The following is a 17,925-nucleotide window of genomic DNA, read 5'->3' on the forward strand; positions in this document are numbered from 1 at the left end:
CAAACAGGGGAGAGATGATGGAACCAGGATGCCTAGGGCAAGGCAGTGGAGGGGGAGAGGAAACTGCCAATGCAGATCTGTTTGTTCAGCAAAGACCCCTCATGCAGCGCTTGTGGGATGGAGTGGGGCTGAGAGGCAAGGAGGGGCAGATGGGAGATAGACACCCTTTGGGAGGTAATAGAAAGGGCCCCGGTCAAGGAACAAGGGGGCTTGAACTAAGGCCTAAGGCCCTGGGGTGGGGGTGGAAGGAAGGGAGTAGGTCTAAAAGATATGGTGGAGGTGGCAAGAGGGACAAGAACAAGAGGAGTTTCTAACTCCGGGACCTGGGGCAGAGGTGCTGATGTTGTTAATCAAGATGCAGCAGTCATTGGGAGAAGCTGGTTTATGGAAGAGGTCATCTATTTGTTTTGTATATCTTGGTTTGATTTCTTTCTTCTTTTCACTCATTAGTCCATCTTTCTCATTCATTAAAAAGCATTGCTTGAGCTTTTGCTACATGTCTGATACTGTCAAGTTTTGGGATGCCAGAGGTATAAGTACGTCTTCCTGCTTTCAAATGAGTACATATAGGGTGACAAATAAACAGGCACTTACAATAGAACACAAGTAGTGCTGAGATTGAGGTATACCAAGGACAACAGGGAAGTACAGAGGAGGGGCACCTAACCAGACGGGGGGCTGGGGTCAGAGAAATGAGGTAATGTCTCAGCTGAACTGAGTCATGAAGGATGAGTAGGGGTGAGCCAGGCAAGAGTGGGGAGAAGGGCATTTTGTTAGGGAGCAGCAGGTTCAAAGGCCCAGAGGCAAGGAATTCTGTGGCATAAATTTGAGCCCTGCCAAGTTCTTAAGTATGACTGGAATGTAGAATGCAGGGAGGGGAGGTGGCACAAGAGAATGCTGGAAGGATAAACAGAAGGACAGAAATATGCCATTCTAAGGGGCTTTTAAATTGGGAAGTGAGAAGATGAGATTTGGGGTTTAGGAAGATCATCTTGCAGCGTGAACTCTAGACTGGAGAGGAAGGACAGGAGTGTTGATGGCAGGGAGAATCAGAGCCCATTGCCATAAATATGAGGACTTGGACTTAAATGGCTGTAAGGATGAAATGGCATAAACAGATATGAATGATATGAAAGCAGTAGAATCAATTGCATTGGTAACTTTTTGAATGGAATTTAGGGAGAAGGGGTGAACAAAGAGGGGAAAGTGTCAAGAATTACTAGCTTGGGGTACTGGATAAAGGTGATGTGTGTTATTCAATGGGATAGAGAATACAAGAGGTGGACCTGTTTTGTTTTAGGTAGGAGAAGGAGGTGCAATTAACTGAGGTTTGGTTATGTTGATCTTGATACTTGTTAGGTAGAAATGTTCCAGCAATAGTCACAAATTCAGGTCTGGAGATCAAGACATGGGCCAGAGTTGGAGATGGGCTTACCCAAGCAAGACTCTATAGAGTGAGAAAAGAAGATGGTGAGGGATGAGCCCCTGGGAAAGGCCAACTCTTAAGAAGTAAGAGTTGAAGGGGAAGTGGGTGGAAGATATTGAGAAGGAGCAACTGGGGAAGTAGAAGGAGGCCAAAGAGGAGCAGAGTCATGGTTTTTAAGGGAGCCAAGAGTTCTAAGAAAAAGGATGGACAACAGTATTGAAACTTGCAAAAAGTCAGGGAAAGACTGAGGCACATCCATTGGATTTACTACTAAGTCGTTCTGGTGACTTTGATAAGAACATCTCAATAGACTTTTGGTGGGGAGAAGTCAGATAGAAATGAGGTGAGGGGTGAATAGGGAGTGAGGAAGTGGAGACAACTTCTTCAAGAAGATTGTCTCTGAGGAAAGGGGCAAGGGGGCATGTGTGGTGGGGGAATGATGATCATTTTTAAGATGGGAGAGACTTGGGCACAGTAGATACTTACACAAGCATCAGGTGGGTAAGGGAGAGGTGGGAGATGCAAGAGAAAGAGTGAAGAGGAGACAGGGGATTCAGAACATGGGAGGTGGACCATGCCTTAGACCAGTGGTTTCCAAATCTGGATGCACATTAGAACCACTTGAAGAGCTTTAACACAAACAGAGCCTGGGCCCTGTCTCCTAGACATTCTGAATTAACTGGTAGTAGTGGAGCCCAGGCAACAGTATTTTTTTAGATCTCCAAGTGACTCAGGGTTTATGTGCAGTCAGAATTAGGAACTACTGTATTACATATTCGATAATTATTTACTGAATGCTTTAAAAAATTTTGTTGATCGCTTGATTACTTCTTCTTAGCAACAATGAAAGTTTAATTACTTGCAGAGGAGGATGTGAAGAAATATAAGACATGATCCCTACACTCAAGTGGCTTACAATCCTTAAAGATAAATAGTAATAATTCATAATATATCTCAAATGCTAAATTCACAACACAGCAGTTGGTAGGGTAGGATCAGAGGTTTGGGTGGTCAGGGAAGGCACCAAAGGAAAGGTGGACTCAAAAATTGGAGAAGTGGTAGAACCTAGGTGAGCAGAAAAGAGGAAAGTTTCCATATACCCAGGACAACAATCATTACAACTCATTTCTTCAACACATCCTCTACCAGCTACTTTACACTCATTAACCCAAATGCTATAATCATGTAAGATATTTATGCATCATCACCATTTTACAGAAGAAAGTGAGGCATAGGGAATTAAATATGAAGGCCAACACTAGTAAGTGACAGAATTCTGAAGCCAGGCCTGTTTGACCCCCAAAGCCAGTGTCCTTCCCACTACAATTTTTTGGTGCTTCTAATGGATGACACCCAGGTCTCCACATACTATTTAGCACTATAGCCTCAGGGACATATCACTTTATCAAAGCCCAAGGTGGAGTGAGTCCTCTTCATCTGGAGCTCTTGGTGCAGGGGAAGTTCACACACATTTCCAACCACCTATCCCAGTGGTTCTCCAAGCAGGGCCCCTGGACCAGCAGCAGCAGCAGTACCTGAGAACTTGTTAGAAGTGCAAATCCTCAGCCCCTCCCCAAACCTACAGAATAAGAAATTCTGGGGGTGGGGCCAGGCAATCTGTTTTAAGAAGTCCTCCTGGTGATTCTGATGCATGTATAAATCAAGGTTTCAGACTCCTGTTGTGGCTCATCCCTCAGCATCTGTGATGGTGCAAATGAAGAGAAAGAGCTAGGGAATTCCAATCCTGGAAAACTGCATTCCAATAGCCTCATCCTCTGAGCAGACTTCAGACATTAAGAGCAACATCCTATAGTAAAGCCACAGTTCTAGGAAGGTGCACAGATTCCAGTGAAAGTGTAATTCTCTAGTCCTGGGAAATACACCAGGGTTGTTTTCCTCTGCAAACTTAAAAACCTGGTCAACTCTAGAGAACCCAAACAATCTTTGTCCCAAGCAATTTCACAGGGCCCTCAAACAGGACTCTTGAGATGCAACCCTCTTTTAAGTTGTCTGCTTTTCCCAAACAGAACTCCTGATTGTGCCTTTCTTGTCTGGTGATCAACAGGAGGAAGTGATAGGAGATTTGAAGCCAGACACTGAATACCTAGTGAGCATCGCAGCTTACAGCCAGAGTGGCAAAGGGCGGCTTAGCTCTCCTCAACATGTTACCACTTTGTCTCAAGGTAAAATGGGTTCAAAGCCATTAATAAAAGGAAAATTGATTCCTTCATGCAGCAAATTTCAATGAAGACCTACTGTGTGCCAGGCAAACCAAGCACAGCCCCTGCCCTTTCAAAACTTAGATCCTAGTGGGTTGAGTCAAGACATTCTCTAATTAATGCACAATCACAGATGGTGGTAAGTGTGGCATATGGGGCCTTAAGAACGCTCAAAGGAAGACTTGACATAGGGGTAAGAGAGGGGATAAGGGATGACAATGAAGTTGATATCTGGAGGGTGGGGAGGAATAAAGAATGTAAGAAAGGGGAAGAGGAGAAGACAGTTATAGGCCAAGGGAATCCAGCCAGTGTTCCCTGAGGTGGCCCCAAGCTAGACCCTGGAGCCAGGAAGCTGGACCAGTCGGTCAGTGCAGGCAAGAGCTCAGTGTGGAGGGAGAAGCACGTTGGAAGTGAGTATCTTCATGCATCCGGGCTCTGCACAAAGGAGATGGAGCACATGGCGGGGGTAGAGTGGGGGGATTGACACTCCCCTCTGCCCTGAGGCTCGGCTTTCAGAAAGAATACTATCTTTGTCCCAATTTTGAAAGATGTGTAGGATTTCACCCAAAGAGAAGGTGGGAAAAGTGTTCCAGGCAAAGGCAATAGCATGGACAAAGGTCGGGAGGTATGAAAGCCTGGACTTGAAGATAGTAGCAGGGTGACTCCTGCATCTTTGCACGAGGGCATTTTCCAATGTCCTACCATTGGCATGTATGATTCTGATTATCAGGAGGGAAAACACAAAAGAAAAATAAAAGTAAGCAGCATTAATAAGCATGTACTTTGGCTTTTAAATGCTTAACAGTTGATTTTCCTCGTAGGTGAATATCAGTTCAGACATGCAGACAGAGAACAAAGGTTGTTAGGGAGTGGAAATGTTCTTGATGGTTGTAAAGGGGCTACACCATTCTGCACCCCAGGGTCAACTGCCTGAACCACCTGTAGTTGGATTTCCAGCCAGGAGAGCTGGGGGAAGAAACTGGGGAGACTGGCTCTCATTGATTCAAACTTTACATGGTGAATCCAGTGGTGGATATTGATTTCAGGATTTTTGTGTTTGTTTGGTTTTTTTTTTTTTCTTTTTTTTTTTTTTTTTGAGACTTTTCTGAATAGATATTCTGGTTGTGGGAACCATGTAAATTTTTAATGCATTAAACCTCTCTGGCAGCTTAGAGCCCAGCTGAGTCTAGTTTGTGTTTGTTGTCCCACCTAGATTCCTGCCTACCTCCAGCAGCACCCCAGCAGCCACAAGTCATTGTGGTTTCTGATTCCGAGGTTGCCCTATCTTGGAAACCTGGAGAGAGTGAAGGAAGCTCCCCAATTCAGTACTATTCTGTGGAATTCATCAGGTAAGTTTCAGTGTCATATTCAAATGCTAAATGTGTTGATCTCAGGTATTCCAAGCATGATATGAAACTAGAGAGAGTTGTCTTCTCCACATGTGTGTTGAAGAGTGGACAAAGGCTTGAAGGCCTGTTTTGATGGTTAATTTTATGTGTTTTGGTTAGGCTATGGGATCCAGTTGTTTGGTTAAACACTAGTCTAGATATTGCTGTGAATGATTAGCATCTACCATCAGTTGACTTTAAGTAAAGGAGATTACCCCCATAACATAGGTGGGCTTCATCCAATCAGTTGAAGGCCTTAAGAGCAAAAACCAAGGTTTCCCAGAGAAGAGAAATTCTGCCTTGACTACAGTGTCATTTCTTGTCTGAATTTCCAGCCTCCTGGCTTCCCCTATGGATTTTGGACTTGCTGACCCCCACAATTGTGTGAGCTAATTCCTTAAAACAAATCTCTTTATATATTCTGTTGTTCTGTTTCACTGGAGAAGCTTGACTGATACATCTGTCCTTGGTTTGGCACCTGTCCCCACACCTGTTCAGGGTGGGGGGTTCTCTGGTAAACCTGTTCCCACTTACCTTACCTCTTCTGCATTTTCCTTCCACAGTCAGAGACAGTTCTAGGTTCTGAGGCACCATTGCCAAGAAGCCTGCCTGCATTTCAACCTTGAAACTTGCCTGCCTTGCTTTGAACACTGTATTTGAAGTAAATATTTGATGGTGACTTTTCTCAGGGGGTGGAAAAAAACCTTTAAAACGAGTACAAGTCACTGTTACCTTCACATCTGTATTGCTGTGGGGCAAGTTTCCTGGTTTGGTTTTTAGTTTTTCCCTCCTATACCTCTTTAGTTCATGTTATTCAGCTTATCAGAGGGTAGAAGGGTGATTAGAAGTTTTTTCTAAGAGGTTACAGATGTAAAAACATTGAGTATCAATTCTGCTGTGTAATTTTAAGCAGGAAGAAAAGTGAGCTAAAGGAATTCCCAATCTGAGGCCCTTCCTCTAAACTTTAGTTGCAGTTAGATTCTGAATGAAAGCTTCTGGCTGAGGAGTGAGTCTGAATTCAATGTTTGTGGAGTTGGTACTCTCACGTTAAAGGTGGTGGGGCTTGTCTGAGGCCTGCAACTTCAGGGATTCATAAACGGATTGGTTCAGCACCACATTCTTGAAGCTCTCTGATGCTAGGAGAAAGGATTCTGCCAAGCTTTTATTAGCTTTGCTTCTGTTTCTTGACTTCCTAGCCTATTCCTTGGTAGAGAAAAACTGATACTTGTTTCTTCAGAGAGGTAATACTTTACTGAATCTCTTTAATGCTTGAGTACAGAACTTATTTCAGGCAGGACTTGTTCAATTGTGAGTGGTGGCAGAAACTCGAAAGGAGAAGATGAGGCAGTAATGTATTGGCTCCTGTAACTGTACTGTTCAGTTTCAAATATAAATTCAGGGACGGCTAGACCCTTGTCATGTCAGCAGTCTGTCTGCATTCGTCTGTCTGCTCTCTTTCCCCTTTATTGGCTTCAATTTCAGTCAACCTCTTGATGTATGGTGGCGGAATGTCACCACCAGCTGCTCAAGACTTGCAATCTACTAGCTTAGCTCCCCAATGGAAAGAGATTTTTCTCAATGGATCTAGCAGGGTTTCAATATTCACACTAACTGATGAAGCTTGGGTCACTTGCCCCTCTCTGGGCCAGTCACGTTGGCCAGGGATTACACACTGTTCATTCTCCAAACTCTGAAACTAAGGACTGGTGGGCCAGACCTGAAGTATATAGGTTGAGAGTTCAAAAGGATTGTTTCTTCACAGGAAAATTGGGGTGCAATTACTAGAAAAGGGGAACAGATGCTGGGGGGAATAAAAGTAAAACTCCAATGCTCACCGTGAAGCCTCAGGCCAACGTTCTTAACTGAGGATGCTCTATAATCCAGCTGTTGAACAGACTTGGAAGACAAAGCCTGTCTGCCTAGAAGAGAAAAGATTCTAATCCTGGTTCTAATACTTGTTAAATGTACTCATCTGTAAAACTTGGGACAAAACTTAACATTTTTATTTACTTGTCTAACACATAATACTTGAGGACTCTGAAAAACACAAAGTTTTTCGTGTTAGCCAGCAGATCATCTGTGCAAACCCCAGTAAAGATGATGGTTATCGTTTATTATCAATTTTGTGCTCAACCATATATATTTTTAAATGTGCCCTTTGGCTGGCATACTGGTAAAAGGTAAACATTGCAGTTTCTTAACCTTGAATTGTGTATAACCAAAAGTAGATGAAAGAGAGTCATCAGAATTAGAACCAGAAAAACTGAGAGTTCTGTCTTCTCTTTGCCACTGTGTGCAAGTCACCTCCCTTCCTAAGCCTCAGTGCCTCTCACAATCTGGGTTCCTCCAGAAGCAAAGCCTGAGACAAGGACTTGGGTGCAAATAGTTTATTTAGAAGCAAGAATGGGAGAGTAGGGAGAGAAAGATGGGGAAAGAGGACATGTAGGGTGTGTTCTTGAAGTCACTGCTGTAAGCAACAGGGGCTTCCATGGGTGCTTGATTCCACTGAGAGCTCTCTGAAGCCCACAGCATGACTCACAATACGCCATTGAAAGGACGGGAGCCATTTACCCACTGGTTCCTGTCCTCAGCTATTGATTGAAGGTTGCCCCTGGGGTTTAGCTTCCCCACACTTCTAGGCTCTGCTGGTATGTGAATATAAAGAGAGAGATCCTCGGTTAATATGAGGAGTGATGTGAGCACAGTGAGTGATTGAGGCTGAATGCTGGCTTTACAAGGCTCATGTGAAACTGTCCACACAATAGCTGCTGTTAAAATCAGAAGTGGGGGAGGCGGGGCAAGATGGCAGACTGGTGAGCTGTATGTTTTAGTTACTCCTCCAGGAAAGTAGGTAGAAAGCCAGGAACTGCATGGACTGGACACCACAGAGCAATCTGACTTTGGGCATACTTCATACAACACTCATAAAAACGTGGAACTGCTGAGATCAGCAAAATCTGTAAGTTTTTGCGGCCAGGGGACCCGCGCCCCTCCCTGCGAGGCTCAGTCCCGTGGGAGGAGGGGCTGTCAGCTCCGGGAAGGAGAAGGGAGAACTGCAGTGGCAGCCCTTATCGGAAACTCATTCTCCTGATCCAAACTCCAACCATAGATAGACGGAGACCAGACACCAGAGAATCTGAGAGCAGCCAGCCCAGCAGAGAGGAGACAGGCATAGAAAAAAAACAACACGAAAAACTCCAAAATAAAAGCGGAGGATTTTTGGAGTTCTGGTGAACATAGAAGGGGGAAGGGCAGAGCTCAGGCCCGAGCTCAGGCCCTGAGGCGCATATGCAAATCCCGAAGAAAAGCTGATCTCTCTGCCCTGTGGACCTTTCCTTAATGGCCCTGGTTGCTTTGTCTCTTAGCATTTCAATAACCCATTAGATCTCTGAGGAGGGCCCTTTTTTTTTTTTTAATCCTTTTTTCTTTTTCTAAAACAATTACTCTAAGAAGCCCAATACAGAAAGCTTCAAAGACTTGCAATTTGGGCAGGTCAAGTCAAGAGCAGAACTAGGAGTGCTCTGAGACAAAACGCAATAATCCAGTGGCTGAGAAAATTCACTAAACACCACAACTTCCCAAGAAAAGGGGGGTGTCCGCTCACAGCCATCATCCTGGTGGACAGGAAACACTCCTGCCCATCGCCAGCCCCACAGCCCAGAACTGCCCCAGACAACCCAGTGTGACGGAAGTGCTTCAAATAACAGGCACACACCACAAAACTGGGCGTGGACATTAGCCTTCCCTGCAACCTCAGCTGATTGTCCCAGAGTTGGGAAGGTAGAGCAGTGTGAATTAACAAAGCCCCATTCAGCCATCATTTCAGCAGACTGGGAGCCTCCCTACACAGCCCAGCAGCCCAGAACTGCCCTGGGGGGACGGCACTCACCTGTGACATAGCACAGTCATCCCTCAACAGAGGACCCGGGGTGCATGGCCTGGAAGAGGGGCCCACTTGCAAGTCTCAGGAGCCATACACCAATACCAAGGACTTGTGGGTGAGTGGCAGAGACAAACTGTGGCAGGACTGAACTGAAGGATTAGACTATTGCAGCAGCTTTAAAACTCTAGGATCACCAGGGAGATTTGATTGTTAGAGCCACCCCCCCCCCTCCCTGACTGCCCAGAAACACGCCCCATACACAGGGCAGGCAACACCAACTACACATGCAAGCTTGGTACACCAATTGGACCCCACAAGACTCACTCCCCCACTCACCAAAAAGGCTAAGCAGGGGAGAACTGGCTTGTGGAGAACAGGTGGCTCGTGGACGCCACCTGCTGGTTAGTTAGAGAAAGTGTACTCCACGAAGCTGATAAATTAGAGATGTGGACTTCAATTGGTCTACAAATCCTAAAAGAACCCTATCAAGTTCAGCAAATGCCACGAGGCCAAAAACAACAGAAAATTATAAAGCATATGAAAAAACCAGACGATATGGATAACCCAAGCCCAAGCACCCAAATCAGAAGATCAGAAGAGACACAGCACCTAGAGCAGCTACTCAAAGAACTAAAGATGAACAATGAGACCATAGTACGGGAGACAAAGGAAATCAAGAAGACCCTAGAAGAACATAAAGAAGACATTGCAAGACTAAATAAAAAAATGGATGATCTTATGGAAATTAAAGAAACTGTTGACCAAATTAAAAAGATTCTGGACACTCATAGTACAAGGCTAGAGGAAGTTGAACAACGAATCAGTGACCTCGAAGATGACAGAATGGAAAATGAAAGCATAAAAGAAAGAATGGGGAAAAAAATTGAAAAAATCGAAATGGACCTCAGGGATATGATAGATAATATGAAACGTCCAAATATAAGACTCATTGGTGTCCCAGAAGGGGAAGAAAAGGGTAAAGGTCTAGGAAGAGTATTCAAAGAAATTGTTGGGGAAAACTTCCCAAATCTTCTAAACAACATAAATACACAAATCATAAATGGTCAGCGAACTCCAAATAGAATAAATCCAAATAAACCCACTCCGAGACATATACTGATCACACTGTCAAACACAGAAGAGAAGGAGCAAGTTCTGAAAGCAGCAAGAGAAAAGCAATTCACCACATACAAAGGAAACAGCATAAGACTAAGTAGTGACTACTCAGCAGCCACCATGGAAGTGAGAAGGCAGTGGCACGATATATTTAAAATTCTGAGTGAGAAAAATTTCCAGCCAAGAATACTTTATCCAGCAAAGCTCTCCTTCAAATTTGAGGGAGAGCTTAATTTTTCACAGACAAACAAATGCTGAGAGAATTTGCTAACAAGAAACCTGCCCTACTGGAGATACTAAAGGGAGCCCTACAGACAGAGAAACAAAGAAAGGACAGAGAGACTTGGAGAAAGGTTCAGTACTAAAGAGATTCGGTATGGGTACAATAAAGGATATTAATAGACAGAGGGGAAAAATATGACAAACATAAACCAAAGGATAAGATGGCTGATTCAAGAAATGCCTTCACGGTTATAACGTTGAATGTAAATGGATTAAACTCCCCAATTAAAAGATATAGATTCACAGAATGGATCAAAAAAAATGAACCATCAATATGTTGCATACAAGAGACTCATCTTAGACACAGGGACACAAAGAAACTGAAAGTGAAAGGATGGAAAAAAATATTTCATGCAAGCTACAGCCAAAAGAAAGCAGGTGTAGCAATATTAATCTCAGATAAAATAGACTTCAAATGCAGGGATGTTTTGAGAGACAAAGAAGGCCACTACATACTAATAAAAGGGGCAATTCAGCAAGAAGAAATAACAATCGTAAATGTCTATGCACCCAATCAAGGTGCCACAAAATACATGAGAGAAACACTGGCAAAACTAAAGGAAGCAATTGATGTTTCCACAATAATTGTGGGAGACTTCAACACATCACTCTCTCCTATAGATAGATCAATCAGACAGAAGACCAATAAGGAAATTGAAAACCTAAACAATCTGATAAATGAATTAGATTTAACAGACATATACAGGACATTACATCCCAAATCACCAGGATACACATACTTTTCTAGTGCTCACGGAACTTTCTCCAGAATAGATCATATGCTGGGACATAAAACAAGCCTCAATAAATTTAAAAAGATTGAAATTATTCAAAGCACATTCTCTGACCACAATGGAATACAATTAGAAGTCAATAACCATCAGAGACTTAGAAAATTCACAAATACCTGGAGGTTAAACAACACACTCCTAAACAATCAGTGGGTTAACGAAGAAATAGCAAGAGAAATTGCTAAATATATAGAGACGAATGAAAATGAGAACACAACATACCAAAACCTATGGGATGCAGCAAAAGCAGTGCTCAGGGGGAAATTTATAGCACTAAACGCATATATTAAAAAGGAAGAAAGAGCCAAAATCAAAGAACTAATGGATCAACTGAAGAAGCTAGAAAATGAACAGCAAACCAATCCTAAACCAAGTACAAGAAAAGAAATAACAAGGATTAAAGCAGAAATAAATGACATAGAGAACAAAAAAAAACAATAGAGAGGATAAATATCACCAAAAGTTGGTTCTTTGAGAAGATCAACAAGATTGACAAGCCCCTAGCTAGACTGACAAAATCAAAAAGAGAGAAGAACCCATATAAATAAAATAATGAATGAAAAAGGTGACATAATTGCAGATCCTGAAGAAATTAAAAAAATTATAAGAGGATACTATGAACAACTGTATGGCAACAAACTGGATAATGTAGAGGAAATGGACAATTTCCTGGAAACATATGAACAACCTAGACTGACCAGAGAAGAAATAGAAGACCTCAACCAACCCATCACAAGCAAAGAGATCCAATCAGTCATCAAAAATCTTCCCACAAATAAATGCCCAGGGCCAGATGGCTTCACAGGGGAATTCTACCAAACTTTCCAGAAAGAACTGACACCAATCTTACTCAAACTCTTTCAAAACATTGAAGAAAATGGAACACTACCTAACTCATTTTATGAAGCTAACATCAATCTAATACCAAAATCAGGCAAAGATGCTACAAAAAAGGAAAACTACCGGCCAATCTCCCTAATGAATATAGATGCAAAAATCCTCAACAAAATACTTGCAAATCGAATCCAAAGACACATTAAAAAAATCATACACCATGACCAAGTGGGGTTCATTCCAGGCATGCAAGGATGGTTCAACATAAGAAAATCAATCAATGTATTATAACACATTAACAAGTCAAAAGGGAAAAATCAATTGATCATCTCAATAGATGCTGAAAAAGCATTTGACAAAATCCAACATCCCTTTTTGATAAAAACACTTCAAAAGGTAGGAATTGAAGGAAACTTCCTCAACATGATAAAGAGCATATATGAAAAACCCACAGCCAGCATAGTACTCAATGGTGAGAGACTGAAAAACCTTCCCTCTAAGATCAGGAACAAGACAAGGATGCCCGCTGTCACCACTGTTATTCAACATTGTGCTGGAAGTGCTAGCCAGGGCAATCTGGCAAGACAAAGAAATAAAAGGCATCCAAATTGGAAAAGAAGAAGTAAAACTGTCATTGCTTGCAGATGATATGATCTTATATCTGGAAAACCCTGAGAAATTGACGATACAGCTACTAGAGCTAATAAACAAATTTAGCAAAGTAGCAGGATACAAGGTTAATGCACATAAGTCAGTAATGTTTCTATATGCTAGAAATGAACAAACTGAAGAGACACTCAAGAAAAAGATACAATTTTCAATAGCAACTAAAAAATCAAGTACCTAGGAATAAACTTAACCAAAGATGTAAAAGTACCTATACAAAGAAAACTACATAACTCTACTAAAAGAAATAGAAGGGGACCTTAAAAGATGGAAAAATATTCCATGTTCATGGATAGGAAGACTAAATGTCATTAAGATGTCAATTCTACCCAAACTCATCTACAGATTCAATGCAATCCCAATCAAAACTCCAACAACCTACTTTGCAGACTTGGAAAAGCTAGTTATCAAATTTATTTGGAAAGGGAAGATGCCTCGAATTGCTAAAGACACTCTAAAAAAGAAAAACGAAGTGGGAGGACTTACACTCCCTGACTTTGAAGCTTATTATAAAGCCACAGTTGCCAAAACAGCATGGTACTGGCACAAAGATAGACATATAGATCAATGGAATCGAATTGAGAATTCAGAGATAGACCCTCAGATCTATGGCCGACTGATCTTTGATAAGGCCCCCAAAGTCACTGAACTGAGTCATAATGGTCTTTTCAACAAATGGGGCTGGGAGAGTTGGATATCCATATCCAAAAGAATGAAACAGGACCCCTACCTCACCCCCTACACAAAAATTAACTCAAAATGGACCAAAGATCTCAATATAAAAGAAAGTACCATAAAACTCCTAGAAGATAATGTAGGAAAACATCTTCAAGACCTTGTATTAGGCGGCCACTTCCTAGACTTTACACCCAAAGCACAAGCAACAAAAGAGAAAATAGATAAATGGGAACTCCTCAAGCTTAAAAGTTTCTGCACCTCAAAGGAATTTCTCAAAAAGGTAAAGAGGCAGCCAACTCAATGGGAAAAAATTTTTGGAAACCATGTATCTGACAAAAGACTGATATCTTGCATATATAAAGAAATCCTACAACTCAATGACAATAGTACAGACAGCCCAATTATAAAATGGGCAAAAGATATGAAAAGACAGTTCTCTGAAGAGGAAATACAAATGGCCAAGAAACGCATGAAAAAATGTTCAGCTTCACTAGCTATTAGAGAGATGCAAATTAAGACCACAATGAGATACCATCTAACACCGATTAGAATGGCTGCCATTAAACAAACAGGAAACTACAAATGCTGGAGGGGATGTGGAGAAATTGGAACTCTTATTCATTGTTGGTGGGACTGTATAATGGTTCAGCCACTCTGGAAGTCAGTCTGGCAGTTCCTTAGAAAACTAGATATAGAGTTACCATTCAATCCAGCGATTGCACTTCTCGGTATATACCGGGAAGATCAGAAAGCAGTGACACGAACAGATATCTGCACGCCAATGTTCATAGCAGCATTATTCACAATTGCCAAGAGATGGAAACAACCCAAATGTCCTTCAACAGATGAGTGGATAAATAAAATGTGGTATATACACACGATGGAATACTACACGGCAGTAAGAAGGAACGATGTCGTGAAACATATGACAACATGGATGAACCTTGAAGACATAATGCTGAGCGAAATAAGCCAGGCACAAAAAGAGAAATATTATATGCTACCACTAATGTGAACTTTGAAAAATGTAAAACAAATGGTTTATAATGTAGAATGTAGGGGAACTAGCAGTAGAGAGCAATTAAGGAAGGGGGAACAATAATCCAAGAAGAACAGATAAGCTATTTAATGTTCTGGGGATGCCCAGGAATGACTATGGTCTGTTAATTTCTGATGGATATAGTAGGAACAAGTTCACAGAAATGTTGCTATATTATGTAACTTTCTTGGGGTAAAGTAGGAACATGTTGGAAGTTAAGCAGTTATCTTAGGTTAGTTGTCTTTTTCTTACTCCCTTGTTATGGTGTCTTTGAAATGTTCTTTTATTGTATGTTTGTTTTCTTTTTAACTTTTTTTTCATACAGTTGATTTAAAAAAGAAGGGAAAGTTAAAAAAAAAAAAAGAAAAACAAGGGAAAAAAAAAAAGATGTCGTGCCCCCTTGAGGAGCCTGTGGAGAATGCAGGGGTATTCGCCTACCCCACCTCCATGGTTGCTAACATGACCACAGACATAGGGGACTGGTGGTTTGATGGGTTGAGCCCTCTACCACAGGTTTTACCCTTGGGAAGACGGTTGCTGCAAAGGAGAGGCTAGGCCTCCCTATGGTTGTGCCTAAGAGCCTCCTCCCGAATGCCTCTTTGTTGCTCAGATGTGGTCCTGTCTCTCTAGCTAAGCCAACTTGAAAGGTGAAATCACTGCCCTCCCCCCTACGTGGGATCAGACACCCAGGGGAGTGAATCTCCCTGGCAACGTGGAATATGACTACCGGGGAGGAATGTAGACCTGGCATCGTGGGACGGAGAACATCTTCTTGACCAAAAGGGGGATGTGAAAGGAAATGAAATAAGCTTCAGTGGCAGAGAGATTCCAAAAGGAGCCGAGAGGTCACTCTGGTGGGCACTCTTATGTACACTTTAGACAACCCTTTTTAGGTTCTAAAGAATTGGGGTAGCTGGTGGTGGATACCTGAAACTATCAAACTACAACCCAGAACCCATGAATCTCGAAGACAGTTGTATAAAAATGTAGCTTATGAGGGGTGACAATGGGATTGGGAAAACCATAAGGACCACACTCCACTTTGTCTAGTTTATGGATGGATGAGTAGAAAAATAGGGGAAGGAAACAAACAGACAAAGGTACCCAGTGTTCTTTTTTACTTCAATTGCTCTTTTTCACTCTAATTATTATTGTTGTTATTCTTGTGTGTGTGCTAATGAAGGTGTCAGGGATTGATTTGGGTGATGAATGTACCACTATGTAATGGTACTGTAAACAATCGAAAGTACGATTTGTTTTGTATGACTGCGTGGTATGTGAATATATCTCAATAAAATGAAGATTAAAAAAAAAAACAAAAAAAACAAAAAAAAAAACAGACTAGCACTTGCTGAGTGATCAGATCAGGCGAGTAAGTAGAAGAATGATTTAAAGTTGAATCACAGGCTCTTAGGGTAATACAGTGCCTGGTAGTGATACCATCTGTGGTAGATTGAATGACATTCCCCACAAAGACAGTGTGAATTCATTTGTAAATAGGATTCATTTGTAAATAGGATGTTCAAAGATCCTATTTAGATGAAGCCAAATTGAATCCGGGTGGGTCTTAATCCAACATGACTGAAGTCATTACAAGGAAAGGAAAGGAAATTTGGACAAGGAAGTAGATCACCATGCGATGGAGAATTGTCAGCAAGCCACCACCAGAACAGAGCAGATTTCAGAGAAGGCATGGCATGCTGATACCTTGAATTTGGACTTCTAGCCTGCAAAACTGTGAGACAATAAACTCTAGTTGTTTAAGCCAGCCAGTTTATGGTATCTGTTACAGCAGCCCTCGCAAACTAAGACAACACCTTATATAGAAAGTACATGAAGAGCAAGTCTGAAAGGGAGGCTGAGAAGTTCAACTTTGAACACATTGAGTTTTAAAAGCCTGTGAAACATTCAGATAGAATTTTTACCAAGCCTCTACCATGATCCAGGAGTTATTCTAAGATCCCTACATATATAACCTCATTTAATCCTCACAACAGACTATTAAGAGGTACTATTATTAACTTCATTTTTTAGACAAGGGAAATGGGGTACAGAGAGTTTAAGTAACTTCCCCCAAGATTACACAGCAAAATGTCAGAGCCAGATTCAAAACTGGTTAGCCTGGCTCCAAATCTCGTGTTCTTAACCTCTGCGAATGGGTATGTCCTAATGCTTGAGGAGAGAGTCTCGGCAGTGGATAGACTTGGGCGTATCCAAAGGGGAAGTAGTGGGAGTGGATCTCATTGCCCAGGGACGGGGAGTACTTCTCGAAGAGCTGTAAGGTTAGTATGGAACCTTGGAGAATGCCATGTTGCTTGTTAAGTAGGGAAAAAGTAGAGCTGGTCTTTATATGTATTTAAAATATTACAGAACATATTAAAATATATTTCAATAAAAGTTGTAATAAAATAAAATCTCTTTTTACTTAAAATCCCATCTTTATCAATCACTTTGCAAAAATAATACAATGCTTTTTTTTTTAATTCTTAAGAGTGTCTGAAATTATTTATTACGGTGAAATGGTTTTGAGTTTTAAAAAGTCCGGAACTACTGCTCGGCACCAGAGTATAATCTCTGTTGTTTCAGGACACATGCCATAGCCTGGAAACCTCCATGAACAGTTACAGTGGGAATAAAGGAAACCTTTTCCATTCTGAGGGGCTGGAGCGTTCAGCTTTGACTTGGTCCCCTTACCACAGGACTCATCATTATAGGAACACAGCTCTGACCTCATAGACATGCTCAGCCACTGAGCCACTCTGTTAGGCTATCAGTGCTGTTTTCATTTGACTTGAATCCTTCATAGATCAAGACACAGCCTGCATTGAAAAGCTAGGTGTAGATAGGATGCCCATGTGTCTCATTCTCAGAAATGGAAGAAACCACTTCCAGCTTCCTTCTCTGCTTAACTAGAACTATAGAACTTACTGTAACCTCAGTAGCAGCCAGAGGAAGGTCTTTTCTCTTGTCCCTTGGCCGAACCTTTCTTTCACTTGCATGAATTTTCTCACACTTTCTAGCTACGGCCTAGGTTTTGTTCCTTTTGAGATTCAGCCCTCAACAGAAGGCTGACATTCAGGAAGGACAGCAGAGTGATTTGAAGAGCTGTGCTGTCCAATACAGACAATATGGCCTTTACGACACATGAATATTGGGCCCTTGAAATACGACTGCGGCGACTGAGAAACTGAATCTTAAATTGTATTTGATTTTAATTAACTTTAATTTTAATTTTAAAATACTCACCTGAGTTATTGGAGAAATTATGAGCATGTTTAGAAAAACTTGGGTATGCAAATCTGTTTTCAACTGTAAATTTTATGAAATCTAAATACAGATCAATTATTTCCAAAGAAAATTTAGTATCCAAATTGAGATGTGCTATAAGTGTAAAATACATAACAGATTTTGAAGACTTAGTAAGAAAAAAAAAACCAATGTAAAATGTGTCAATAATTTTTATATTTATTACATGTTGAAATGATATTTTGGCTATAAGTTAAATAAAATATATTATCAAAATTAATGCCATGTTTCCTTTAACTTTTAATGGGGCATCTAGAATATTTTAAATTATATATGTGGCTCACATTATATTTCTAT

General features: G+C 41.4%; 1 protein-coding gene across 1 annotated transcript in view; it reads left to right on the forward strand.

The window, feature by feature from the left end:
• The window catches only part of EGFLAM (EGF like, fibronectin type III and laminin G domains), a 207,303-nt gene that overhangs the window by 87,834 nt on the left and 101,544 nt on the right, over positions 1-17,925 (forward strand). Inside the window, exons 5-6 of the mRNA XM_037799260.1 lie at positions 3,492-3,609; positions 4,859-4,994. Of these exons, the coding sequence (XP_037655188.1) occupies positions 3,492-3,609; positions 4,859-4,994 (254 nt within the window). The remainder of the gene's footprint in view (positions 1-3,491; positions 3,610-4,858; positions 4,995-17,925) is intronic.

This window comes from Choloepus didactylus, chromosome 11 (genome assembly GCF_015220235.1).
Source record: "Choloepus didactylus isolate mChoDid1 chromosome 11, mChoDid1.pri, whole genome shotgun sequence".
Taxonomy (NCBI): domain Eukaryota; kingdom Metazoa; phylum Chordata; class Mammalia; order Pilosa; family Megalonychidae; genus Choloepus; species Choloepus didactylus.